Raw genomic sequence first — 21,740 nt, 5'->3', positions numbered from 1 at the left:
CAAAGCAGGCTCTACGCTGTCAGCTCAGAGCCTGACGCGAGGCCTGAACTCACGAACCATGAGATCATGACCTGAGCCAAACTCAAGAGTAGGATGCTCATTTAAAAAAAACAAGGGAGGAAGGGAGGAAGGGTGAGGGGAAAAGAAAAGAAAAAAACGGGCGCCTGGGTGGCTCAGTTGGTTAAGCATCTGACTTGGGCTCAGGTCATGATTTTGCGGTTTGTGGGTTCGAGCCCCATGTCGGGCTCTGTTGTCAGCACGGAGCCTGGAGCCTGCTTTGGATCCTTTGTCCCCCTCTCTCTGCCCACCCCCACCCCCCTTGCGCGTGTACGCTCGCTCTCTCTCTCTCTCTCTCTCTCACTCAAAAAAATGAACATTAAAAATATTTTAAAAAAGCCGGATGCTTAGCCAGCTGAGCCACCCAGGCACCTCGGAGTTTGCTTTAATTCTAAGAGAGAATTAAAGTTTTTTATAATTAATTTTCAGAAGTTCTGTTTTTCTCCTAATGTAATCATATTGCCCAGTACCGGGAAATAAGATGTGAGGTGTTTGAATTATGTATGCCAGAAGTAAATCACAGCTACTTCTGTAAAGTAAAGATGGTATACACCTCTCTTCCTAGATACTGTGAAGGTGAAGAATGTGGACTGACTTGCCTGATTAGTTCTGTAAAGAGAAACTTTTAGTCTACTTGTCCATTTTCTTCCTGTCATTTTTGTAGGTGCTATCTCTGCTTCACAGATGGGAAAATTGGGGCACAGAAAAAAGAAAGTGGTTTGCCCGGAGATACACAACTAGTAAGAGGCAGGGTCGATGATTCCAGAGCTTGGCTGGTGAGCTCCTTGCTCCTAACCATGGTACGTGCCGTGTCACAGAATACCGGACGGAAGTTCTGAGAGATTTTGCTAAATATATCCAGAGGCAGCTTAGGTCCTAGACTTCTCTCAAATCATAGGAACAAGAAGAATATTTTTCCTCCTCCTGTCTTTTAGCTGGAAAATACTTTTCCAGGTTAATGCTGTGATACAGTATTAGCGTGAAAGCAATTTTAGATCTCTAGTTAGAAAAAGCGAAGAACGGGAATCTACTCCCAAAACCAAGAGCACACTGTATGTTACCAACTTGATGATAAATTATATTAAAAAAGCTAGATCAGATGGACCTACATCATCAACCTGATAATAAATAGCTCTTTCAAAACCTAAAAAAATAAAAAAAAATACTAAAGAAAAAGTGAAGAAATTGGGGTCTAATAGTCTTTTCAAAATTCTAATTGGTGTTTGAAACAAAGACCTTAAATTTTAACTGCAGCGACTTAGATTTAATGACTTGTGGGCCTGAGGATACTATTAAAAAAAATTTTTTTTTTAATCTTTATATTATTTTTGAGAGAGAGATAGAACGTGAATGGGGGAGGGACAGAGAGAGAGGGAGACACAGAATCCAAAGCAGGCTCCAGGCTCTGAGCTGTCAGCACAGAGCCCGACGCGGGGCTTAAACCCGCAAACTGTGAGATCATGACCTGAGCTGAAGTCAGAAGCTTAACCAACTGAGCCACCCAGGCGCCCCTTGAGGATACTATTTTAAAATTGATATATAGTTTACTGATATGGGAACAAATTTTTTTGTAACACCATGCTAGATGAATTGTTTTAGTTAATGTAGAAGTCAGGTTCATTTTTCTGTTCATTGAGTGAAAAGTGAAATCATTTGTCAATTTGTGTCTTCCTATTGGGTCCCGTGGAAAGGCAGTGACATTCCCTGATCTTGGACAATTATTTGGATGGGTAAAAACTAGCTACATTTAAATTTGTTCTCTTAGGGGCTGGCCTTTTTGGTTTGAATTTTATCTTAATTTGTAGTAATGCTTTTTGGTTTCAGTTTCAATATCTTTATTTACAAATTACCTCAGACGTTTCCACATAAATCTGGCTTCGGTTACATAGGATATAAAAGGTGCTGCTACCTGAGTAAAGAGAAGCAGTACATCTTTTAAATGCAAAGACCTAGGTTTGTGGGTTTAAAAAAAAAATTTTCTTTCAATGTTTATCTGAGAGATGGAGAGAGACAGAGCATGAGCAGGGGAGGGGCAGAGAGAGAGGGAGACACAGAATCCGAAGCAGGCTCTAGGCTCTGAGCCGTCAGCACAGAGCCCGATGCGGGGCTCGAATTCACGAACAGTGGGTGAGATCATGACCTGAGCTGAAGTCAGACACCCAACCGAGCCACCCAGGTGCCTCAGTTTGTGGGTTTTTTAAAAAATATCTTTAACTTACCGAGATCATTTTAATTTTTAGATCACTATAAAGTGTAACAAGCAGAGAGAGAAAATGTGGAAGAAAAACGAAGTGGCTTACTTTGAGCAGCCTCTGTCCTTTTGCGGGGGGGGGGGGGGGTCTCTATTAGAAAGGGAAAGTTTTCATGTCATAACTCTAAAATCCCAGGGATGCTCTTGGAGTGCAGAGATGTGACAAAAAGTAACCAGGGGAACCCCTGTGTCATTACAATTAGGATTCTCTCAATCCATTTATCTGAACTGATAAGAATTAGTTGAATATTAGGTTATCTTTTTTAGTAGTGTGAAGTTAGAGGACAGTGGGATTCTTTAGTGTAATTTTTTAAAAAGTATCTGAAGTTTCTTAGTTTTGCCCATTCTCATCTTCAGTCTGTTGTAGGGTAGCAGGTGCACCCTTAGAGATGGAAGGGTTTGGGTGAAACTTAGGTGTGTGTGGTGTTTAAAATCCTGTAGCAAATGAACTCTGAAATTCTAAGACAGTCCATTTAAAATGGAGTAACAAGCCTTTCAAAAGTTAGTCTGATTTTTAGCATACATTTTAAGACACTTTGCCCCTGGTTTAAGTCCTTGGAGTGTTTGTAATACATCATGTCAGCTCACAGCACAAAAAGCTGCAGCAAGTGGTTTCTTACTGACATTGAAGGCCAAGTTTGTTAAGTAATGAGACTACATACACACGTTTTTCTATAGGTCAGGATTATTTTTTGGCCTGTTGAAATTTAAACAAAATGAAGTGATAGATTAATAGAACATTTTAGTCAGGAAGGAACTTAAAACATCTGGTGTGGTCCAACTTCATTTTATAAAGGCAACTGAGACACAGAAAGGACATGCTACCTGTTGAGCGGCACAGAAGAGTGACCACCTGCATTTTCTTTCCTTGCATAGTTAGAAAGTGGTTTTAATTAGCCCGCTGAATTCATTTGGAATCTTATGGTCTCGCTGATAGTAGCAGACTTGGAGCTCTCTTAAAACATTGGGCACTTGGGAAACAGAAGTTTCCATTAGATGCTCTGATAGACTTGGCTAGGGTCCCTCCCTCCAGATTCTGCAGTGGAGTTAGAATGCACTCCATCATGACCCAGGAAGGGAGTGTGTGTGCAGTGAGCAGGAGTCCTTTGGTCTTTTGAGGCTCACATAAATTTAAAGGCAGCAGTGAATGGGGAGATGGAGGTGATGGGAAGCTGGGGGCTGAAAGAAAAAAAAATATGTAGTTAGTCTGCTTTTCTAATTTAGAAGAGAAAGCAGGGTTCGCCTTGGTGGCTTAGTCGGTTAAGCGTCCAGCTTCGGCTCAGGTCATGATCTCCTAGTTTGTGGGTTCAAGCCCGGCAAGGGGCTCTGCACTAACAACGTGGAACCTGCTTGGGATTCTCCCCATCTCTACCCCTGCCCCACTCAAGCTTGCGTTGTCTTTCTCTCGAAAGAAAGAAAGAGAAAGCATGCAGCTCTAAATAATAGATAGGCACAAATATTCTGGTTCTCTCTTTATGAAGCAGAGAGGCTCAGTAATTAATATTCCTGCTGGAGGGCTTTCTAAAGATTATTAGCAGGAACAGTCTTCAGAGTTGTTTTGTTTCTACCATAGGTATACATGGGTGAGCTCTGAAACTGACTTCACCTGCTGGGAAGATGGAACCTAGGGGTAGGACGAGCTGAGGGGCCAAGAGTTCTTGACTCTCCGCTTTATCATTTGCGCCCCGGGGACTGAGAAAATGAGCTTAACATTCCTGTCCTGTGTCAGGATTTATACTCTTCCTTTTTGCAGAGGGAAGCGTCCCTCTGCCTTTCTGTGTCTGCTCTACTTCCTGAAAGCCCCCACCCCCCACCCTCCCGCCCACTATGCCTCCCTTCTCTGCGTCTCTCTACTGTCGTCTCACCCCCCGTCCTCTCATGAGCCCACGAAGGTGCCTTTCCTTGCAGATCTCCTCGCTGCCCGGCCCATACCCGTACCGCTTCCTTCCCTTTCCCAGCGGCTGTCTGGTACCTTCAGCCCAGCTGGCGCTGTCCCACCTGTCTTCCGTCCTCTTCCGATACAGAAGCTCTGTATCCCGGCTTCCTCCCCGACCCCCTGAAAGTTCTCTCAAGGCTTGCCCGTGCTCTTTCCATTCCACAGACACACACTGAGCACGGTATTTGCCAGCTTGGATGTCTCCTTCATTTCCTCCTTCCATCTCCCTTTGGGCTGTGACACACATTACCTTTCGTTTACATTGCCGCAGTTCTCCTGGGACCCGCTTTCCTGCTTGATGCAGAATCCTCACTCCTGAGGGTAGATCTGGGCAGAATTGGGTGCAGACCTCGGGGCACTGGATCCGCCAGCCATAACCTCTCATGGATGTCTTGTCTGACCGACTGCGCCCGCAGTGGCCCAGCCCCACCACACTATTAGCTTTGCTCCCCGAACACTCCTTCCTTCTCATTTTGCTCTTACTGTGCTCCCAGTTCGTCACAGCTTGCTTACTAAAACTCTTCCTCCACCTTCCCGGCCCACTTCAGACACCGTTCATTTCAACGAGCCTCTCCTAATTCTTCACCTGCTGCAGGGTTCCCGTTGCCACAGGAGCATGACAGTAGGATCACTATCAGCGGCTGTAGGTGGTTTTCACTTTTTAGTATTACAAACAAGGCCAGGCCAGACATTTGTGTACCTGTCTTTATAAAGTTGGTATAAACCAGGGGCACCTGGTGGCTCAGTCGGTTAATTGTCCAACCTTGGCTCGAGTCGTGATCTCACAGTTCGTGGGTTCAAGCCCTGCGTCAGGCTCTGTGCTGACAGCTCAGAGCCTGGAGCCTGCTTCGGATTCTCTGTCTCCCTCTCTCTGTCTGCCCCTCCCTTGCTCATGCTCTGTCTCTCTCTCAAAAATAAACATAAAAAAATAAAGTTGGTATAAACCATGTATTTATGCAAGAGTTTTAAAAGGGATGAGAAATCACAGGTATGTTTGTCTCCCTCACCCTTTTTCAGTATCTGATGTGACCCATTTTAAAGAGCTTTTACTTTTTTGCAGAATAGTGTCACCTTTGCTATTATAGTGTGAAATAAAATTTGAGATGGAAACTTGACTTACTACAAACTGATTCTAGTTCTTGCCTTAATTTTCAGACAGTACCTGTAACGAAAAACAGTAAAGAAAACAGACTAAGAGGAAACAAAGTGTTCTGCGCGGTGGGTTTCTTATCTAGTGTAGTAACTGACTTGTTAAATAGCCATGACCTTACCAGGTGCAGGAGAGCCGCACGTGTGGGCTGCTCCACTCTAGATTAGGAGGGGCCTTAATGTAAGAAAACAATTTTTGGTTTCAAATCGTATTTGACTTCTTAAGTCTTTTAAGTAAATTTAACCAGTGCTGTAGCTAACCGTACCATCTGACTCCATTCAGTCCATTTTATAATGCTTTCATGTTTGTGTTTTTTTGTAGACAGATAGCTCGTCTTCTACTATCTGTCGGCAGTGGGCTATTAACAGTGACCTGTTAAATAGCTCAAGATGACTTCTGGACCATGATGATTCTTGCTTTAAGTGTTATTAATAATGGATATCTTTCATGGACGTTGCATTCTTTGCTGTTCTCAGATATGTTTATGTACATACTGTTAGGTGTAACTTTTGATCAAAAATGGATAAACTAGTCTAATTTTGAAAATCACTTTTCAAGTTCTGTCTGGAAACATTATTGAAACATTTATTTTTATAACGAAAATACACAATAACCACATTGCAAGAATGTGATAGTAAAGGGTAGGAAAAAAATAAGCAACTTCAATCCCTCCATCCTAATATAACTACCGTGGCCAGTTTTTCTCTAGTCTTTTTTTCTGAGGTGCAGATTTTACATAGCTGTATGCAGACTTTTCTTTTTTTTTTTTTTAATTTTTTTTTTCAACGTTTTTTATTTATTTTTGGGACAGAGAGAGACAGAGCATGAACAGGGGAGGGGCAGAGAGAGAGGGAGACACAGAATCGGAAACAGGCTCCAGGCTCCGAGCCATCAGCCCAGAGCCTGACGCGGGGCTCGAACTCACAGACCGCGAGATCGTGACCTGGCTGAAGTCGGACGCTTAACCGACTGCGCCACCCAGGCGCCCCCAGACTTTTCAAAACCAAGGACTTTGTGTAAGGGAGCAGGAGTTAGATGTATCAAACGACTAAGTTAAGAAAAAGCATACACTAGATCATTTTTAGAACTCTGTCTTTCTCCTGCATTGATTCTTTTCAGTACAGTATCGTATTGAGTTGTGAATGGAAGAAGGGTACTGCTAGTCATTTATTTGAAATGCAGTATTTAAATTGTCAAATATCAGAATTCTGAAATGGATTCTTACCATTAACTTCCCTTTTGAGAATCCTAACTCTTAGGGATCTCTGACTAGCTTCTTCAAGACTCAGGTCATGTTCGCTACCTTAAAAAAAAAAGTAGGCACGCTTGTGCATGCTTGTGCACGTTTGCCCACACACATCTGGAGCTGCAGAAATGCTACTGTAACTTAGAAGAAGTATGTTGTAGTCTTTCAGGATGTGTGTTCTGCCTCCAGGGGATACCATTTTGTGTCCATGAGATGATAACCACGAAATTGTCCCAGATTTTTTGAGACTCGTGCCCAGAAGCCATTTTATTTGTTAATGACATCTGTCCCCTGTACCAGTGATTGATACTTTGCCTTGGAAGCTGAACACTTCCTCGTTTGATGATTGGACATTATCGGAATGAACGATAAAATTCGCAGGTAGAGAAGATGTGTAAAGGCACTCGGGTGTAGTGGAGAGGGTTTGCGGTCAGAGGCCTGCACTTGAATCCTGGACCCTGCCGCTTCTGGGAATGTGATGGGGATCTTGGCCCCACTCGGCCTCCCGTGGTGGTCGTGAGGATAGAACGAGGTCTCCTAGGTGACTGTGCTTTGTGAAGCTCTAAAGCCCGCGGTCTGTTTTGATGCTGGCGCTCCTCAAAGCAGATGGCAAGAATACTCTCAAATAGGGTGTTGGGAATGAAACCACGGTGAAGTTCCGAAGAAACAAAACAGCCTAACGGAGCTCCCGTTTCTTTTTCCTCCCAGTCTTCGAGCAGCGATAGCGGCGGCAGCAGCAGCAGCAGCATCAACAGCCCGGACAGGGCAAGCGGGCCGGAGAGCAGCTTGAACCACGTGGGCGCCGGGTCCGGCCCTAACACCCCTCAGCCTGTTCCTGAGCAGTCTGCACTGTGCCAAGGCCCTTACTTCCGCATCAACCAGACCCTGAAGGAGGCCCACTTCCACAGCCTACAGCACCGGGGACGGCCTCCGACATGATGTGCCGGCGGTTTCTTGCCTTCTGTGAAGGGACAGCGCTGTGCAGATTTGATATTTCAACTTACGATGTTTTAAAAAATTGCACAAAAATATGCCTGTTGGCTTTTCAGTCTATATTTGAAAGAGCAGGTTAACAGGCAGTTGTTTACTTGTGGTTTTGCTGCACTATTGCAATTTCAAAGGGGCTTCGAAGCAATTTTTTATAGGATTCTTTTGAGGGTGGGTATCACATCCATGTCGAGGTAACGGTATGAGGAAATCTCATCTGCGTGTTGAATCCATAGTTTGTCCAGTTCAGATTGGTTTCCAAATCTGTCAATTAGAAATTCTACTTCATGTAAAAAGGCCTTTTAACAATGCGGGATCTTCAATTTTTTAAATTCAATAAATCAGCAAAGAGTATCTAGTTTCCATGAAAAAAACCTAAGTTTTTTTTTCCAAAATTTAGAAAGCTTGATTCAGTCTTGCACTGAAATTAACTGCCATACTACCTCTTAGTATGTAGACATCCTGTTGAAAGTACGCTGTCCTTTCTAACAGGAGAACAATCAGATCCAAGTTAGACCGCGGAAGGGAAGCACCCTTGCTAATAACCATCTTCTCTCTTTGTTATATATTTGTATTTCCAGAGAGAATCTCTTTCAGACTTGTATACCCAGATAACTTCTGCTACCGTTACTCCTCCAAAGCCTACATCTCAGACTTAGTAGAAAACACTGCACAGATCTGACAGTCGAGAAGTACATAACGAATGACCTTTGTCTTACTCACAGACTTGTTCTGCCAGCAGCTTCTGTGATCTCACTGGGAGTCCGCCTTGGGGGTCAAGAATTCAGGCGCTGCTGAACGCTGACCAAGCGTAGGCTCTCTGAACTGCTGTCTGAAGTCACAAGTATCGTGAAACTGTCGGACAAGGATTCACTTTATGCTTAAAGCAAAACCCCCAACAGTAATTCGGGGGCCACATTCCACCGCTGAAACTGGAAAGACTGGTGTGGCTTAGAAATAAATGAGCAGAGGCACCGTTAGAAGAAGTGATGTAGTATTTATTTAGAGAGGGATGGCTATGTTCCCATGTTATTTAGTCATACTAGAGAGCCAACCTAGCTTGAATAACGAAGGCGTAGACGCGTCTTCTTCCTCACTGACCAGCTGTCTGAACAAGGAGCCAGGGTGCGTCGGGTCACCTGCTTGGGAGAGTGCCGGGGGGCCAACCTGCCACGCATGTAGAGGAAAGTGCCTTAGAGTCTACCCAGACCCTCCTGCCTGTTCACCCCCCGCCACTGCACTCGGAGTCCACACAGCACACACGAGCAGATCTGAGAAGCACGGAGAGCTCTAGGAAGGGGCCTTTGCTCTTTGTCAAGATTGGCAAAGGCCGTCGGGGACAAAAATGCGATTCTATTATGTGACACAACTAACGCTTCCAGGTGAGAACTTCCTGGGAAAAGGGTAAACACATGTACCTCCTTTCCCTGGTCGGTTCCTCTCCTACGGACAGGACTTACGGTCAGTTACTTGAAGAGACATTCCGAGTTCGGGGGGAAGTTCTGGCACAGGCCCATGCTCGTGGAGGGGATGGTCTGTGCAGGAACTCGTTCTCTTCACTACCATCTCCCACATTTGACAACCAGATGTTTGATGAGAATCTGGGTCTTAATGGGTTTGATGGCGGGGAAGATGGAAAGGATACGTTGCTAATATTTTGTCTCACAAGAAAGCAAACACAACTAAATGCCGAAAGAAGACAAGCTGTTTGGGCTCAAACGCGTGTACACAACACACTCAGAAATACCCAGGAGGACTCTTGCGGGCTTAATGGATGGCAGTCAACTGAAACAAAACGTGCATTAACAAGAAAATGTCAAACTCAGAGCAAATTCCCTTTAATTTCCCACCCAACTGAAAGAAATGGAAGAGGAAACCACCACCAGAACAGAATGGTTTTTTCCCCCAAACAAGTACAGTCATCACGCTGGGTTAGCAGTTAACTCTCTCACCCTACAAGAAATAATCTCCATCCTGTCCTGCCTGTTTTTTACAGCCTTGGCAGTCTGAGAGAACGTTCCTATTATGAGGCTACTTGACAGTGTAAATGGGCATCTTTTAAAACTTCTATCAGCTCGAGCTAGTGAAACCTTGTACTTCTCTATTGCGCCGCCATTAAAAGCAGCATTAGTGCATTTTGTCGTTCGGTTCTTTATCGGTTATTTAAGGGGGAGCTAATTGGGTGGTTGGGTGGGAGGTGGGGACAGGATCAACAGGGGTGAACTCCTCACTGTGCACTAACCTGGGTTTTTGTTTCGATGCTTCTGCTGGTTGATTTGGCCTTTCGGGTACTCGTCATGCTCAGCGGAAGAAGTCCGAACCTCCAAGACAAGGTGAAGGAATTTCAGGGGCATGAACAGGAAGCTTCGGGGCCCGGCTAAAACATCTTTAGAACCATTACCTGATCTGACTCGATGCCAGAGGCAGTATGTTATGGGGTTCTTGGGAGTTGAACGTGTTGCTCCTGGGCGTGAACTGATTCTCTGTACCAGTGACCAATCCAAACAGAACCTGACAGACGAGAAATGGAGCGCAGTAACACCCAAGTCTTTTACTGTTCAGTTGAAAAGAGAAAAACCCCTGGCTAGTAATCAAGCTCTACTTTGTTTCCGTCCAGCCTTTTGGGGAACGTTCTTTTGAGTGTGTTAATGCTTCAAGATTACCTTTTTCACTGCCCACGGGTCAGAACCTTAGAGTCACATGGCTCTTTTATTTCATTCTCTTCCGGAGGCCTTGACCTTGATAAAACCTTAATAATCCTTATCTGCGCCTCCAGGGGTCAGACCGTGGTTGCCTCAGCAGTGAGGTTTTATCTAATCCTCTTTCGGCCCTTACAACTAAACTGTGCGGTTTGGGTCCCGCCCCCCTCCCAGCACCACCTCCAGGGTATGAAGTGCAGAGGCAGGTTTGCGTGGTAACCTGAGCCCGCGCGCTTTCACACGGAGGACGTTTCCCACGTGACTTACAGAGGTTCGCTGCGCCAGCCTCGTGAGGTTGCTGTTGAGGTGTGGTGTGAAGACATCCAGGTCAAACGGGTCAATGAGTGTTTCCAGGGAGTCGGCCACTTTCTCAATTCTGAAAAAAGGATTCTGATTTCCTTTACCCCGTTTTCTAGCTCAGAAACCCCCCTTAGGGTCGATTCGATGCTAAAGAGACCCCGTATTTGGACGTAGTCGTAACTGCTGGCTCGGGACCACCTGTCACTGCCCGTGGTACTTAAGTGATCCCAAGAGCTTCCACCTGCTAAGATGTCTGAAGTCCATTCCTTCCTCACATTGTTAGGGTCAGCGCCACAGGCTCAAATTCTGCCCAAGAGCTGGTTGGCTGACTCAGAGGAGAGAGGAATGAGATTCCACCTACCACACTTGACCATGGCATTTACCCAGCAGGTGGCCATTCTTTATCTAGCTGGTAATATGAGCACTTCCTGTTTAAAACAAATACAACCAATGCACGACGAGAGGCTGCCTCCTGGGGGCTTTCTGGAACGGGCTGCGTGCACTTGGGAGAGCCGGTGGCGGGAGCCTACCTGGAGTCCTGCTTGCTGCGGCCACTCTTCACCTCCTCACCCCTGGCTGTCAGAATGATGCTGAGATAGCGCAGATCATAAAGCAGCTGCAGGGCCCGATTCTGGGTCATGGGGAACGCACCTTCTTTCTGTAAGTGAATATCCCACCCCCACCTGTTAAGGGAGACTTGTGATATGAGCCAAATAAACAGCTTCATGCTTTGGTTACATGCTTTGAGTTACAGCTTATTCCAGAAGCGGCCGCTTTTATATTCATGAGGGCAGTTCGGTCTCACCACACCAACAAAAAGAACAGGTTATGTTCGAAAGGTTGTCTTAAACCAAACTAAAAACCTTAAAGGCCTTGGGGGCTGTAGACTGCCCTTTAAAAGGGGAAAAAGCTCCTTGTGTGAAGGAGAGGCATTCTGAGGCTGCTCAGGAGAGGCTACTTCCCTGAATTCTTCCCCAAATCAGGAGGTGGTCCTGTCTTTAAAAAAATTTTTTTTAAATCTTTATTTATTTTTGAGAGAGAGAGAGAGAGAGAGACAGAGTGCGAGCAGGGGAGGCTCAGAGAGAGAGGGAGACGCAGAAACTGAAGCAGGCTTCAGGCTCCAAGTTGTCAGCACAGAGCCCGATGTGGGGTGCGAACTCACGAACCCAGTGAGATCATGACCTGAGCTGAAGTCAGATGCTTAACTGACTGAGCCACCCAGGCGCCCCGGTGGTCCTGTCTTTAAAATGTCACTAATGAAACCGGGACATCAACCAAGGGCAGAGCGCTCCGGAGAAGGGGAGGGTGGGTGGAGGGCTGGGACACAGGAGCTCCCGGAAGCCGGTGCCTCTGTGTGCCACGTGCTGCGCTGGGCACGGTCCCCCTCCACCCCTCCCAAGCAGCTCTCTGAGTGACCGCACCTGACTCCGGAGAAACGGAGAAAGCGTCACAATTTGCCCAAAGCCGCAGCATGTACTTGGCAGTGCTGGGGTCGGAAACCAGGCCTTTTTTCTTTCCCACTGAACTGCCTTTTAGTGAACACCTGCTTGATCCTTGAGAAGGGGTGTGATGAACTCGGCGCGGGAAGCCGCCACTGATTAGACAGCCTGCGCGGAGTGTACACGCTTGGAATCCTTGATGGGAACTGCCCACGCCCCAGAAAAAGCTACGGTTTTTATTTCTGTTTTTAGCGGGGGAAAAATGCAAACACCAACCTTCACCTGTTTTTCTTCTGAAAGTCTCTCATACGCAGCCACCACCTGGACCATACAGCTTTTCAGCATCTCCTGCAGGGTCACTTTTGGCAAAGCGTGGCCTCCAACCCGGTTAATTTCCTGGCAGAGGCTAAACAGGAAGGACTGGACATACCAGGATGGCTAAAAGAACAAAGGAACGTCGAGTCACCAAGTCGCGCCAGTTGGTAAAAGTGGCTCCATTTATCCCTACTAGGCTCACGTGCCGGGACCTTGACCCTCCAGTCAGCCCCTCACAGCAGGCCCGGCAACAGATACAAGCGACAATCGCTGCCATCCCCACGGTGGCCGGGGGCTGGGCCCGGCAGGTGGCACTGTGCTTTACGCTGTTTTCACTTTAGGGTAAACAGCCGTCTAATGAGCAGAGCCTGGGACACACAAGGAAAGGATGTTAACTGACTGACTCCTCGGCCCTCGGTCCACTCTACCCCCATGATGGAAGTTATAAATACCACTTCCGGCTCTTCCTCAGAAGCTGTGTGCTGACTGATTTTCTCGTCTTTTCCCTCTCCGCAGAGTGGGCTGTTTGGCCCTGTCCAGGCCACAGGTGCTCCAATGGGGGCACCTGCTAACCTGTGTAGGGAGTCGGATTGTGGACATGATGCAGCTGCCAGACTCCGCTTCCTCCTGGATTTCTAGTTCATCCCAGCTGGTGGCTGTGGCCAGGATGGAGCCGGCATCGTCTAGAAGTAACGACTGGGTGAATCCGTGAGCCAAAACCTGGTAATAAAAGGCAAATGTCCAATAGGCCCCTTAGCTCCTCCACAGAGCGTTTCAAGCCACCAGGGTAATCTTGAGACCAGCTTCTGCTGCTTAGATCACGTGTGCCCTGCTGAGTGGAAACGTCACTCTTGGGCTGATTCCGTGCGGCAGTAATGGGAGTTTTGTTGTAACTACCCTACAGATGTCAGCGGCTACCCCTTAAGATGCCAGTGGAGACCCCAGAGAACATGATACTCAGGTTGAAGAGCGGGAAATGCAGACCCTTGCCCCGAGAGGTCTTTCTTTTATTCTTATCAGGGGGCAGGAGAAAAAACCGGTGTTTCTGTCTCTAAAACCTAGGCTAAAAATGTGAACGGAGAAATGTGTACGCGAGGGCCATCTCACTATCGCAGAGAAGTAAAAGTAACTGCGTGAAATAAGAATCATTATTCCCTTACCGCGGAAAGCCCTCGCTGAGGCTGGCCAGCCTGGAACGTGACAGAAGGGAGGCAAACGGGGGGTCGCCGCTGAGCACGGGAAGAACCCGCCGACGGGTCGGTCACTCACCTTCACAACCGCCGAGCTCCACACGCGGTAACCCATCACGCTCTGCCGCAGGAGCAGCTCCTTGACTTCCTGCCACTTGGCCTGCGAAGGAAGTACTTCCCGAGTGGTCCCCTTTCCCTGCTTTTTCAGAGCCTTAGGGTCCCTTGCTGGTTTCTCAGAGTTCCTGGACTTTCCTAAGACGCACTGCTTCAGATGGGGACACAGCTCTCCCAGCGACTGGCAGAGTCTGGCCATGAAAAGGACCGCGTGCAGCTGGACGCTGTCGAGGGCATCCCGCTGCCCCTGCACCACCTGCTCCGTGCCGTGCAGCTCTGCCCGGATGCAGGCCGTGATGCGCTCGATGCACGCCACGGACTGCGCCTGCAGCAGCTCCAGCACGGTGCCCGCATCCGCGTACCTGTCGAAGGCACAGCTCTTGGCTTGCACGGGGGAGACGTCCTTGGGCGGCGACGAGTCCGCAGAGGGAAGGTAGGCCAGGAGGTCGTCCAGCTGAACCTGCAGCTTAGCGTCCAGGGCAGAGCAGAAGTCCTGGACGCAGGGGCTGACCGCCTGCGCCTTCATGGAGAGCCCGCCGCCGGCACGCGGCCCCCGGTGCGCCACGCTGACCCAGGCGGCGTCGGGAGGCAGGTCCTGGGGACTCTCGGACCAGAGGAAGAGAGACATGTTGTGCTCCAAGTGGATGTGCTTACTCGCAGCGCAGCTGCTGGTGCTGCTCTCGAGCTCCTGCAGGGCGGAAATGAGGAGCTCCTTGCAGCCGGTAGAGATGGAGTCGAAGCCTTCTCTTGTCAGGGTCTGAAAGAGAGCGAGAGGAGCGAGCGTTCCAGTCGTGACCCGTCAGGACATCTCAAAGCCACGGCACCAGCTGGCACGCCGTCCTCGCGCTCCGCACGTCCTCCGGCACGCTCAGAGAGCTCACGTGGTGTCGGCCGAGAACGGGGTCGTTGCTGACGGCCCCGGACACATTCCCGACCCCCCGACAGAGGCCGCGTCTCTTTCTGTACCACAGTCTAGATCTCTGCTCATTTCTATGGTTCGTTACCCAGAAGAGCCACCCCTGAGTCAGTCGGCAGGCAGAGGACAGACTCAGGGAGTGACAGAAGGGACGGTCAAAAGATCACACGAGGACGGGCCGGAAGACAACCGGACCGAGTGATCTCACCTGTAACCGGTCAAGGAACAGCTGCCGCATCAAATCCTCCCAGAACAGGAGTGGCTTCTCCAGAAGCCGCTGACATATCACGTCCCAGCTGTGGTTGGTGGACTCGCTGGTAAGTAATTCCCACATGGCATCCCGGATCCCTGCGAGCCCTCTTATGCTCTTCACGTAAAAAAGCAGGTTGGTGATCCCGTTTTTAATGTCTTCATTGCACCTGCAACAAAGTCGTTTTTCTTGGGCTCTATTAGATTCGTGGTTTTCACACCTTTCTTAAGAAAAAGAGCAGGACTCCAATGGAAAACCTCTTACTTGGGTCCCAATATATAAACGTATATGTATCTCAGAGCATTTATCAATATGCACTAAAGACAGCGTTTCTGGCTAGACTGGGGGATGGGGCCCACCCTTGCCTCCCCGAGGTATCTACCTGGAAGGACGTCTACGGGCCACTAGAATGGCTTCAAAAACCGCCACACTAAATAAAAGCTTAGGAGTGGCAGAACTCTTGCAATCCTGTAGGTAATATTTTGGAAGGTGAATTCCTTCTTGGTTCTCCTACAGCGGGGGCTGACCACCCCCCCGAGCCCCCCCGAGGGCAGTGACAGGTGGCAGAGTGAGTGACTGGCATGACCCAGAGGGCGGCATGCAGAGCATCACCTAGAAGGTCCGGCTTTCACCTCATTCCTCAGTGGCCTCACCGGCCCCTCTTGTGGCTACGTGAGTGGGTCCTGCCAGCCTCGGGAAAGTCCTGGCTACTTACATGTGGATCCATTTCCGCAGCGTGTCTTTCAGGTACTCCTGACTGATGGGCTGTGCCAAGGTTCGGAGAGCCGGCTGGAACTGGACGACGGATGCCGGCAGGTGTCTGGACCAGCTGCACAGTTTCACCTCCTCTTGCAGAACACCGGCGCCCTTCCCTAAGAGAAGGCCAAGTGACAGGTAATCGGGGCCATCCTTTGGAAGGCATATTACAACCTGGACCCGGAAGGAACTTCCAAAAAGCATCTCGCCTTCCTCTGGCCAGGTCAGGCCGCACCCCTGAAACAGGGGGGAAAGGGAAGTACAGAATAGACGTTCCTCAGGGAGCTGGCAGCTTCCCGCCAATATGGGCACCATATTGGTTGAGAAGGTGAAAGGCAGGGAGGAAAGGTGCGGGGTGGGGCAGGGGGAAGGAGCAGTACTGGAGTGCCCTCCGCGTCCTAGAGGCAGAACTTACGTTGTCACAAAATAAAAGGCGATCATTTCCCTTTCCTCACCATCCTCCGACCAACCTGGAAGAGCTAAGAACTGAAGACCACTCATCCTGATGAGTGGCTTGTAGCTCCTTAGAGGTGACCTTTCAAGAAGGACACCAGCATCCACGGGGCGACTCTGGGAGGCAAACACCCTCCGGAGCTGGAAACACAGGGGTCCTTCTGAGGTCCCTTGTACTTGTTCTCCAAAGCCTTGACAAATTAGCCCATAGGCACCTTTCATGGGAGGGAAAAGGATGAAATGGAAGCACCTAGAGGGAAGCCAAGGCATAAGGAAGTGGCGCCCTAGCTGGAAGAGACTACGTAATACACGTTTCTCTGAAAATGACCAGATGGCTGTCCCCACTTTCTACTTGTTTCCCTTCTACCTTTGGCCGTGTCTCCTCTGCCTGACCTCTGAGTTCTGGAGTCCCCTGAGGCACAGTCCTCTGTCATCCTCTTCCTGTGATGATGTCACCTATCCCCAAGGCCTCAGCCACAGGCACAGATGTGTGTCTCCGGCCAGACCTTTTCCTGCTCTGTTCTGGACCTGTAGCCGTCTGCCCAGTGCACACTCCCATTCCAAGGGCTCAACGGTCTCCAAAGCAGTATTTTCAAGAGTGAGCTCATCATCAGCCCTTTCAGACCAGCTCCTTTTCTAATAGACTCGGACACCTCCTTCCCACACCCTCCACAGCCAATCTACCAAATCCCCTGCTAAACAGACGTCCAAGTTGTCCAACTAGCCCCCATCGTCTGCCACTTAGGTCATGATGACAGCCTCCCAAGTGAGCTCTCCACATCCACTCCAGACCCCATGAAGAGCCACTGCCACATAAAAACCAAATGAGTTTAATTCCAATTAGGATAAATGCGATCAAATAAAAGCACAGGACGTATGGGGACATATAACAGAAGGATGTACAAGCCTGGAAGGTCTTAGAAGGCTCTCCACTGTTCTCTGGATAAGGTCCAAACTCCCTAGCCTGGTCCACGCAGCTCTGCATCATCTGGTCACATCTGACAGACTGGCCACATCTCTTCCCATGCTGCTCTTGACCCTACCCCAAACCCTTAGCCTCACCTGCTTGCTTTTAGTCCCTCAAATATCCTAACATCTTCCTTGCCTCAGGACCTTTGCACATCCCATCCCCTTTGCCTGGAACTCTCTTCCTTGCCTCCCTCATTTGACTAACTCTTACTGAACTTTCAGATTTTAGTTTAAATACCATTCTCCAAGGAGAGCATCGTTGGTGAAGTCCCTCCCAAGTCAACTTGCGCTTGGCCTTTATGACAGTGGCCAATGTGGATATCCAACAGATGTGTGTGTATTTGTGAGTTCGGTATCTGCCTCTACCGCTAGACTGTGACCTCCACGAAGGTGGGGTCCGCATTGGTCCCACGCGCTGCCGTATCCCCAGAGCTCGGCACCGCAGCAGGCAGATGGCAGACGCTCAGTAGACAACAGGTGAATGACCAGAAAATGAGAAAGGCTGGCCAAGAGCTCACCGGTCGGATGCTGGCCCGTGATGGTCTCTAGAGTTGAGAAGAGCAAGCCGCATGGCAGGGACGGATCTGGCAGCTGGCCTTCTGGTAAAGTGTAGAAAAGAGCATGAGCCTGGTTCAAAGTGGTGGCCAGCAGCTCCACTAACGAGCAGACCTGAGTCTTGATGCCAGTACCTACGAGAAGAAACCACCCTCCTGTAAACAAGTTCCTGTGGTCAAATGGGAAACAGGGAACACCCCAGATGCTTCGGTCTCCCTGAGCTCATGCGTCTCCACTCCGTTGTTTAAGGACCACGTTTTGGAAAGAAGCCAAACCTACTGTGGTGCGGCTGGTTGAGCAGTTTCTGAATAGCTGCCTTTCTGGCCAACAGGAAGTCTGCTAGGGCCTGGCGAGGAGAACTCTCTTCTAAGAGCATTATCGAGCACAGGGCCTCGGCTACAGCCTGGTCAGACACGGCTTGGCATTTGAGCAGCAGCTTGCTTTCGTGCAGAATAGTTGACCTAGAAAGACGATGACAGAGGTCAACGGGGAATTTTTTCCATCTTGGGAAGAAGAACCTTGGTACATCAGGAGAGAAGACCTATTCCACGACCCGGTAGCGGTGGCGCGTGGCCGTGCCCGGAGCCGGTCGCCACGCCGGGTCCACTTACCGGAAGTGGCTGGCCGCTGCGACCTGCCGGATGAGTATTGGGAATCGCAAGAGGACGGGGCTGTATCGGGAGCCAGAAGAATCCAGCTGGAGCAGGCTGTGGAGGTGGCAGCAGAGCAGGTACAGCTGTGTGGCATGGAGGTACTGAGAGGCCTCCATGGAGCTCCAGATCTTCTCAGGAATTTCCAAGAGTAGCTTGATCTGGGCAGCCATGCTGTAGAACTTCTCCTGGGATGGCTGCTGGGGCTGCAGGGAAAGGCACGGAAACCACGTCAGAAGAACAAACAGATGCAGGGTCAGCGTTTGGCAGGCTTGGGGGGAAGCGCGGGGGTATCGTAGGGCACAAGCTTTTGTTAAGGCTGATGCCGCTCGGCGAGGCATCAGAGTTTGGGGCAGAGAATCAGCAGAGACAGGAGTCCTGTCCAGCCGCACTGGCTTTTCCTCCCGGTTGGGGGCACCTTTGCGCGGTCTCTTGGAGAGGTGGACTTGATCTGGTCCTCCTCTCGCAGTCTAGTGATCAGAGAGCCTCGAGAGGTCTCCATGGCACGGAGCCCTGTGGACCACCATTCGAGTGGGCTTTCTTCTTCCCTTTGCTGATGTTCCGCCTTCCCCCATTTGCTCCTGCTTCTCTGAGTGCTCAATAGACTTCTCTGCCAGCTGTTCTTTTTTTTTTAATTTTTTTTTTTTAATGTTTATTATTTTTGAGAGAGGGAAAGACAGAGACCAAGCAGGGAAGGGGCAGAGAGAGAGGGAGGCACAGAATCGGAAGCAGACTCCAGGCTCTGAGCTGTCAGCACAGAGCTCGATGAGGGGCTCGAACTCACAGACCACGAGATCATGACCTGAGCCGCAGTCGGCCGCCCAACCGACTGAGCCACCCAGGCGCCCCTCTGCCGGCTGTTCTTTACCACCCCTCCGCGTGGCACAGTCCTCACGCCTCTGCCCACCTCAGTCCACGATCCTACTCCAGGACTCTCTGCCCTGAAGCATCACCTCTAAGCAGACCACCACTACTGCGTCTTTTTCAGCCCTCACCACTCTCCTGCGTCCCAGGGACGCCTCTTCTGCTGCCTGCCTGCTAAGTGTCACTGCCATTCCGTAATCAGTGTGTCCAAGACGAAATTCACTGCCCTCCCCAAAATCTCAGTCATCTGACCTCCAACCATATCTCAGCATACCACCACTCTGCTCCCACGTTCCCAGGAGATTCATGTCCTTCCGGTGGTTCTGCTGAGGTCTCCACTACTAGGTTCCAGGATTCTAATGCAGGTCCTTATCGTCTCCCACTCATTAATCCAAAAACATTTCGCTCATGCTGCGTTCATTCTCTACCGCCTCCGATCTATCCTTTACCTTTGCCTTCAGATTAATCTCCTTCAAAGGGAGAGCCTTCTAAAAGGCTCCTCGCTGTTTAGTAACTTGGCCTGGTTGTCAAAGATTTCCTGTCCTTCCAAGTACCTTCTTCCAGGGACCCTTCAATCCGTTGGTTCTACTGTGGTGGGGAGGGGAGTGATTTCATCCTCTCAGGAAATATCTGGAAACATTTTCGACTTTCAGAAAGGAGAAGAGGGGTACTACTGGTGTCCAGTGGGTCAAGGCCAGGGATGCTTATAAATATCCCACAATGCACAGGACAGTCTCTAAAACAAAGAATGATCCAGCCCCAAATGTCAGCAGCACCAAGGTTGAGAACCCCTGCTTTAATCAAATTGATTACCGATTTTTAATTGTCTTTTCATACTCCAGATCCATATTCCAAATCTCATCCATCACAACGGCCCCTCCTTACTGAGAAAGACTCAACCCTGAAGTGACTTCCTTCGGAAATATTATGGTAAATGTTAGTAATTATTTTGGAATCAATCACACATTATCCTAAAATGTTTTCTATTGCTACTCTGAAGCATTTACATTTTTCTCATCAACTTTCCATGGACTTAATTCCTTGACTAGATGGGAAGCTCCATCAGAGCAGGAATGGCGGGGTGGGGGCAGGATTCTGTTTCTTTGTGCCTTCAACACAGAGGGCACGCAAATATTTGTGAGTCTGAGAATAAATCAGAAATAATAACTATAAAAAATAAATATATTTCTAAGGTCAGGCACGGTACAAGTTACCTTTTAATAAACCTGAAGCATAACTCCGTTATAGGAAAGGCTGGCCACTAAAAGGAGGCATATATAAATGAACAGAGGAGAGGGATGAGGTTTCTCCTTTCAAAAATTAGCAAAATATTTCTAATCTTCTATGGTTCCGTTGTGTGAGCCCTGGCTACTGACTTGGATTTTTCAAACAGGGTGTATTAAAAAGTTCCAAACTGGAGCTAAATTGTAGTTTTGCAACTTGTTCTAACATGTCGCTCTAAGGTTCCTTCTCCCCACGTCGTTAAGAACAAATTCCATGTTTACTCTTCTGACCGTCCCTACCCCTTCACTTGGTCATCCTTAAGTCAACATTCTTTAGGAACACAAAATGCTGCTCCGATGTTAGGATGAATTTAGGGCTGAATCCTTCCACATCAGGCCTAATCATTAGCATTTTGGGGGGAAAACACTTAGGGTAACTTGATTAGAATAACCTTAGCTCCCTGAAATGAAAATGTTCCACTACTGAAAGATGAGAGCTTGATGGCTGGTACTGTCGTGCAACTCCAGCAAAGGGTAGAATAGGTGTTTGGGATCATGGAACTTACTCTTGGGAATGCGGTGGGCTCAAGACCGGGATGAGGAACGACATAAGGGGAAGGGACCAACGTAAGGGAGAGATGTGTTCTAAGAATAACGTCAGGAAACATTATACAGGGATGAGCTGAACTGTCAAGCGAGAGACCCTAGCGTTTCATCTAAAGCTGGAAGGGAGAGCCCAGCGAACCCACGAGGGAGGTGAGAGAATCTGGGCCCGGAAGTCAGGGAAGGTTCCTGAGCGGAACGACGGATCAGCAACCAGCGAAGGCAGGACGGCCGTGTTCCCCCCCCCACCAAGAAGGGAGTCCAGAAATGTGGCTGCAGGCTCTTCCCTCGGCAGGTGAGGCTCGCGCGGGGGGGCGGGGACTGGCCCGTGGCCGCCCGAGGGCTGGGGGCGGGTCCGCGGGGGGCGGGACCGAGGGTGCGGGGCTGACCTGCGGGTCCCGCGGCGGCGGGGGGGCGGCCGAGCCGGCTTCGCGGAGACGGGCGCAGTACTGGTCGGTGGCCTTCACGGCGTCCACCAGTCCCTCGGCGCAGCGGCGCATCTGGCCGATGGTGTCGGCCGCCTCGATCAGGTCGCGGTACCGCTCTCCCACCATTTGCCGCAGCTCCTCTTTCTTGTGCTCGATCTCGGCCCGAACCTGGCGCTCCAGCCCGCGGATCTCCTCCGCTCCATGTGTCTCGAAGAGCGCCGCGGGGTCGCGCAGGTCCAGCCGCTTCAGCGCGGGAGAAGTGGCCGCGGCCGCCATGGTAGACGGGTCAGTCGGCCGACGGGTCACTTCCGTCCGGAGGCCCGCCCGGCGGCCATCTTGGATGGGGGCGGAAGCGCTTCCGCCCCGCTGCCCGCCATTCTTCCTAGGGG

General features: G+C 49.5%; 2 protein-coding genes and 1 long non-coding RNA gene across 15 annotated transcripts in view; 2 read left to right on the top strand and 1 right to left on the bottom strand.

The window, feature by feature from the left end:
* FAM104A (family with sequence similarity 104 member A) overlaps positions 1 to 9,762 on the top strand; it is a 17,186-nt gene extending 7,424 nt beyond the window's left edge. For 11 of the 13 annotated variants that reach the window (XM_042917563.1, XM_042917570.1, XM_042917565.1 and 8 more), the window contains 3 exons: positions 722 to 857; positions 5,400 to 5,462; positions 7,349 to 9,762. In XM_042917563.1, the coding sequence (XP_042773497.1) occupies positions 722 to 857; positions 5,400 to 5,462; positions 7,349 to 7,579 (430 nt within the window). In that variant the 3' untranslated portion in view covers positions 7,580 to 9,762. The remainder of the gene's footprint in view (positions 1 to 721; positions 858 to 5,399; positions 5,463 to 7,348) is intronic. The other 2 variants (XM_042917564.1, XM_042917568.1) reach the window with 2 other exon arrangements.
* On the bottom strand, positions 8,605 to 21,740 carry COG1 (component of oligomeric golgi complex 1). Its single transcript, XM_042917555.1, has 14 exons — positions 21,313 to 21,740; positions 18,195 to 18,439; positions 17,863 to 18,044; positions 17,547 to 17,717; positions 15,566 to 15,722; positions 14,809 to 15,019; positions 13,650 to 14,441; positions 12,954 to 13,100; positions 12,342 to 12,503; positions 11,157 to 11,284; positions 10,594 to 10,702; positions 10,029 to 10,138; positions 9,870 to 9,948; positions 8,605 to 8,794 (listed from the first exon to the last, which is right to left on the bottom strand). Exons 1-14 carry the CDS (start codon positions 21,625 to 21,627, stop codon positions 8,657 to 8,659), a joined length of 2,946 nt encoding a protein of 981 aa, XP_042773489.1. The 5' UTR covers positions 21,628 to 21,740; the 3' UTR covers positions 8,605 to 8,656.
* On the top strand, positions 15,619 to 21,208 carry LOC122207407. The gene is made up of 3 exons (XR_006196829.1): positions 15,619 to 15,744; positions 19,940 to 20,027; positions 20,996 to 21,208. It is a non-coding gene; the product is annotated as an uncharacterized LOC122207407 (long non-coding RNA).

This window comes from Panthera leo, chromosome E1 (assembly GCF_018350215.1).
Source record: "Panthera leo isolate Ple1 chromosome E1, P.leo_Ple1_pat1.1, whole genome shotgun sequence".
Taxonomy (NCBI): Eukaryota; Metazoa; Chordata; class Mammalia; order Carnivora; family Felidae; genus Panthera; species Panthera leo.
This window is presented reverse-complemented; position numbering and strand designations above follow the sequence as displayed.

What these genes read in the sequence shown, in the direction of transcription:
- COG1 (XM_042917555.1), bottom strand. Translation starts at nt 21,627, where the DNA reads ATGGCGGCCGCGGCCACTTCTCCCGCGCTGAAGCGGCTGGACCTGCGC. An exon ending in CAGAAGAAAAACAGGTGAAG is followed by an intron (nt 11,285 to 12,341) that starts GTTGGTGTTTGC and finishes ATTCACTTACAG; the next exon opens with AAAGAAGGTGCGTTCCCCAT. An exon ending in CGCAGCAAGCAGGACTCCAG is followed by an intron (nt 10,703 to 11,156) that starts GTAGGCTCCCGC and finishes TCCTTTTTTCAG; the next exon opens with AATTGAGAAAGTGGCCGACT.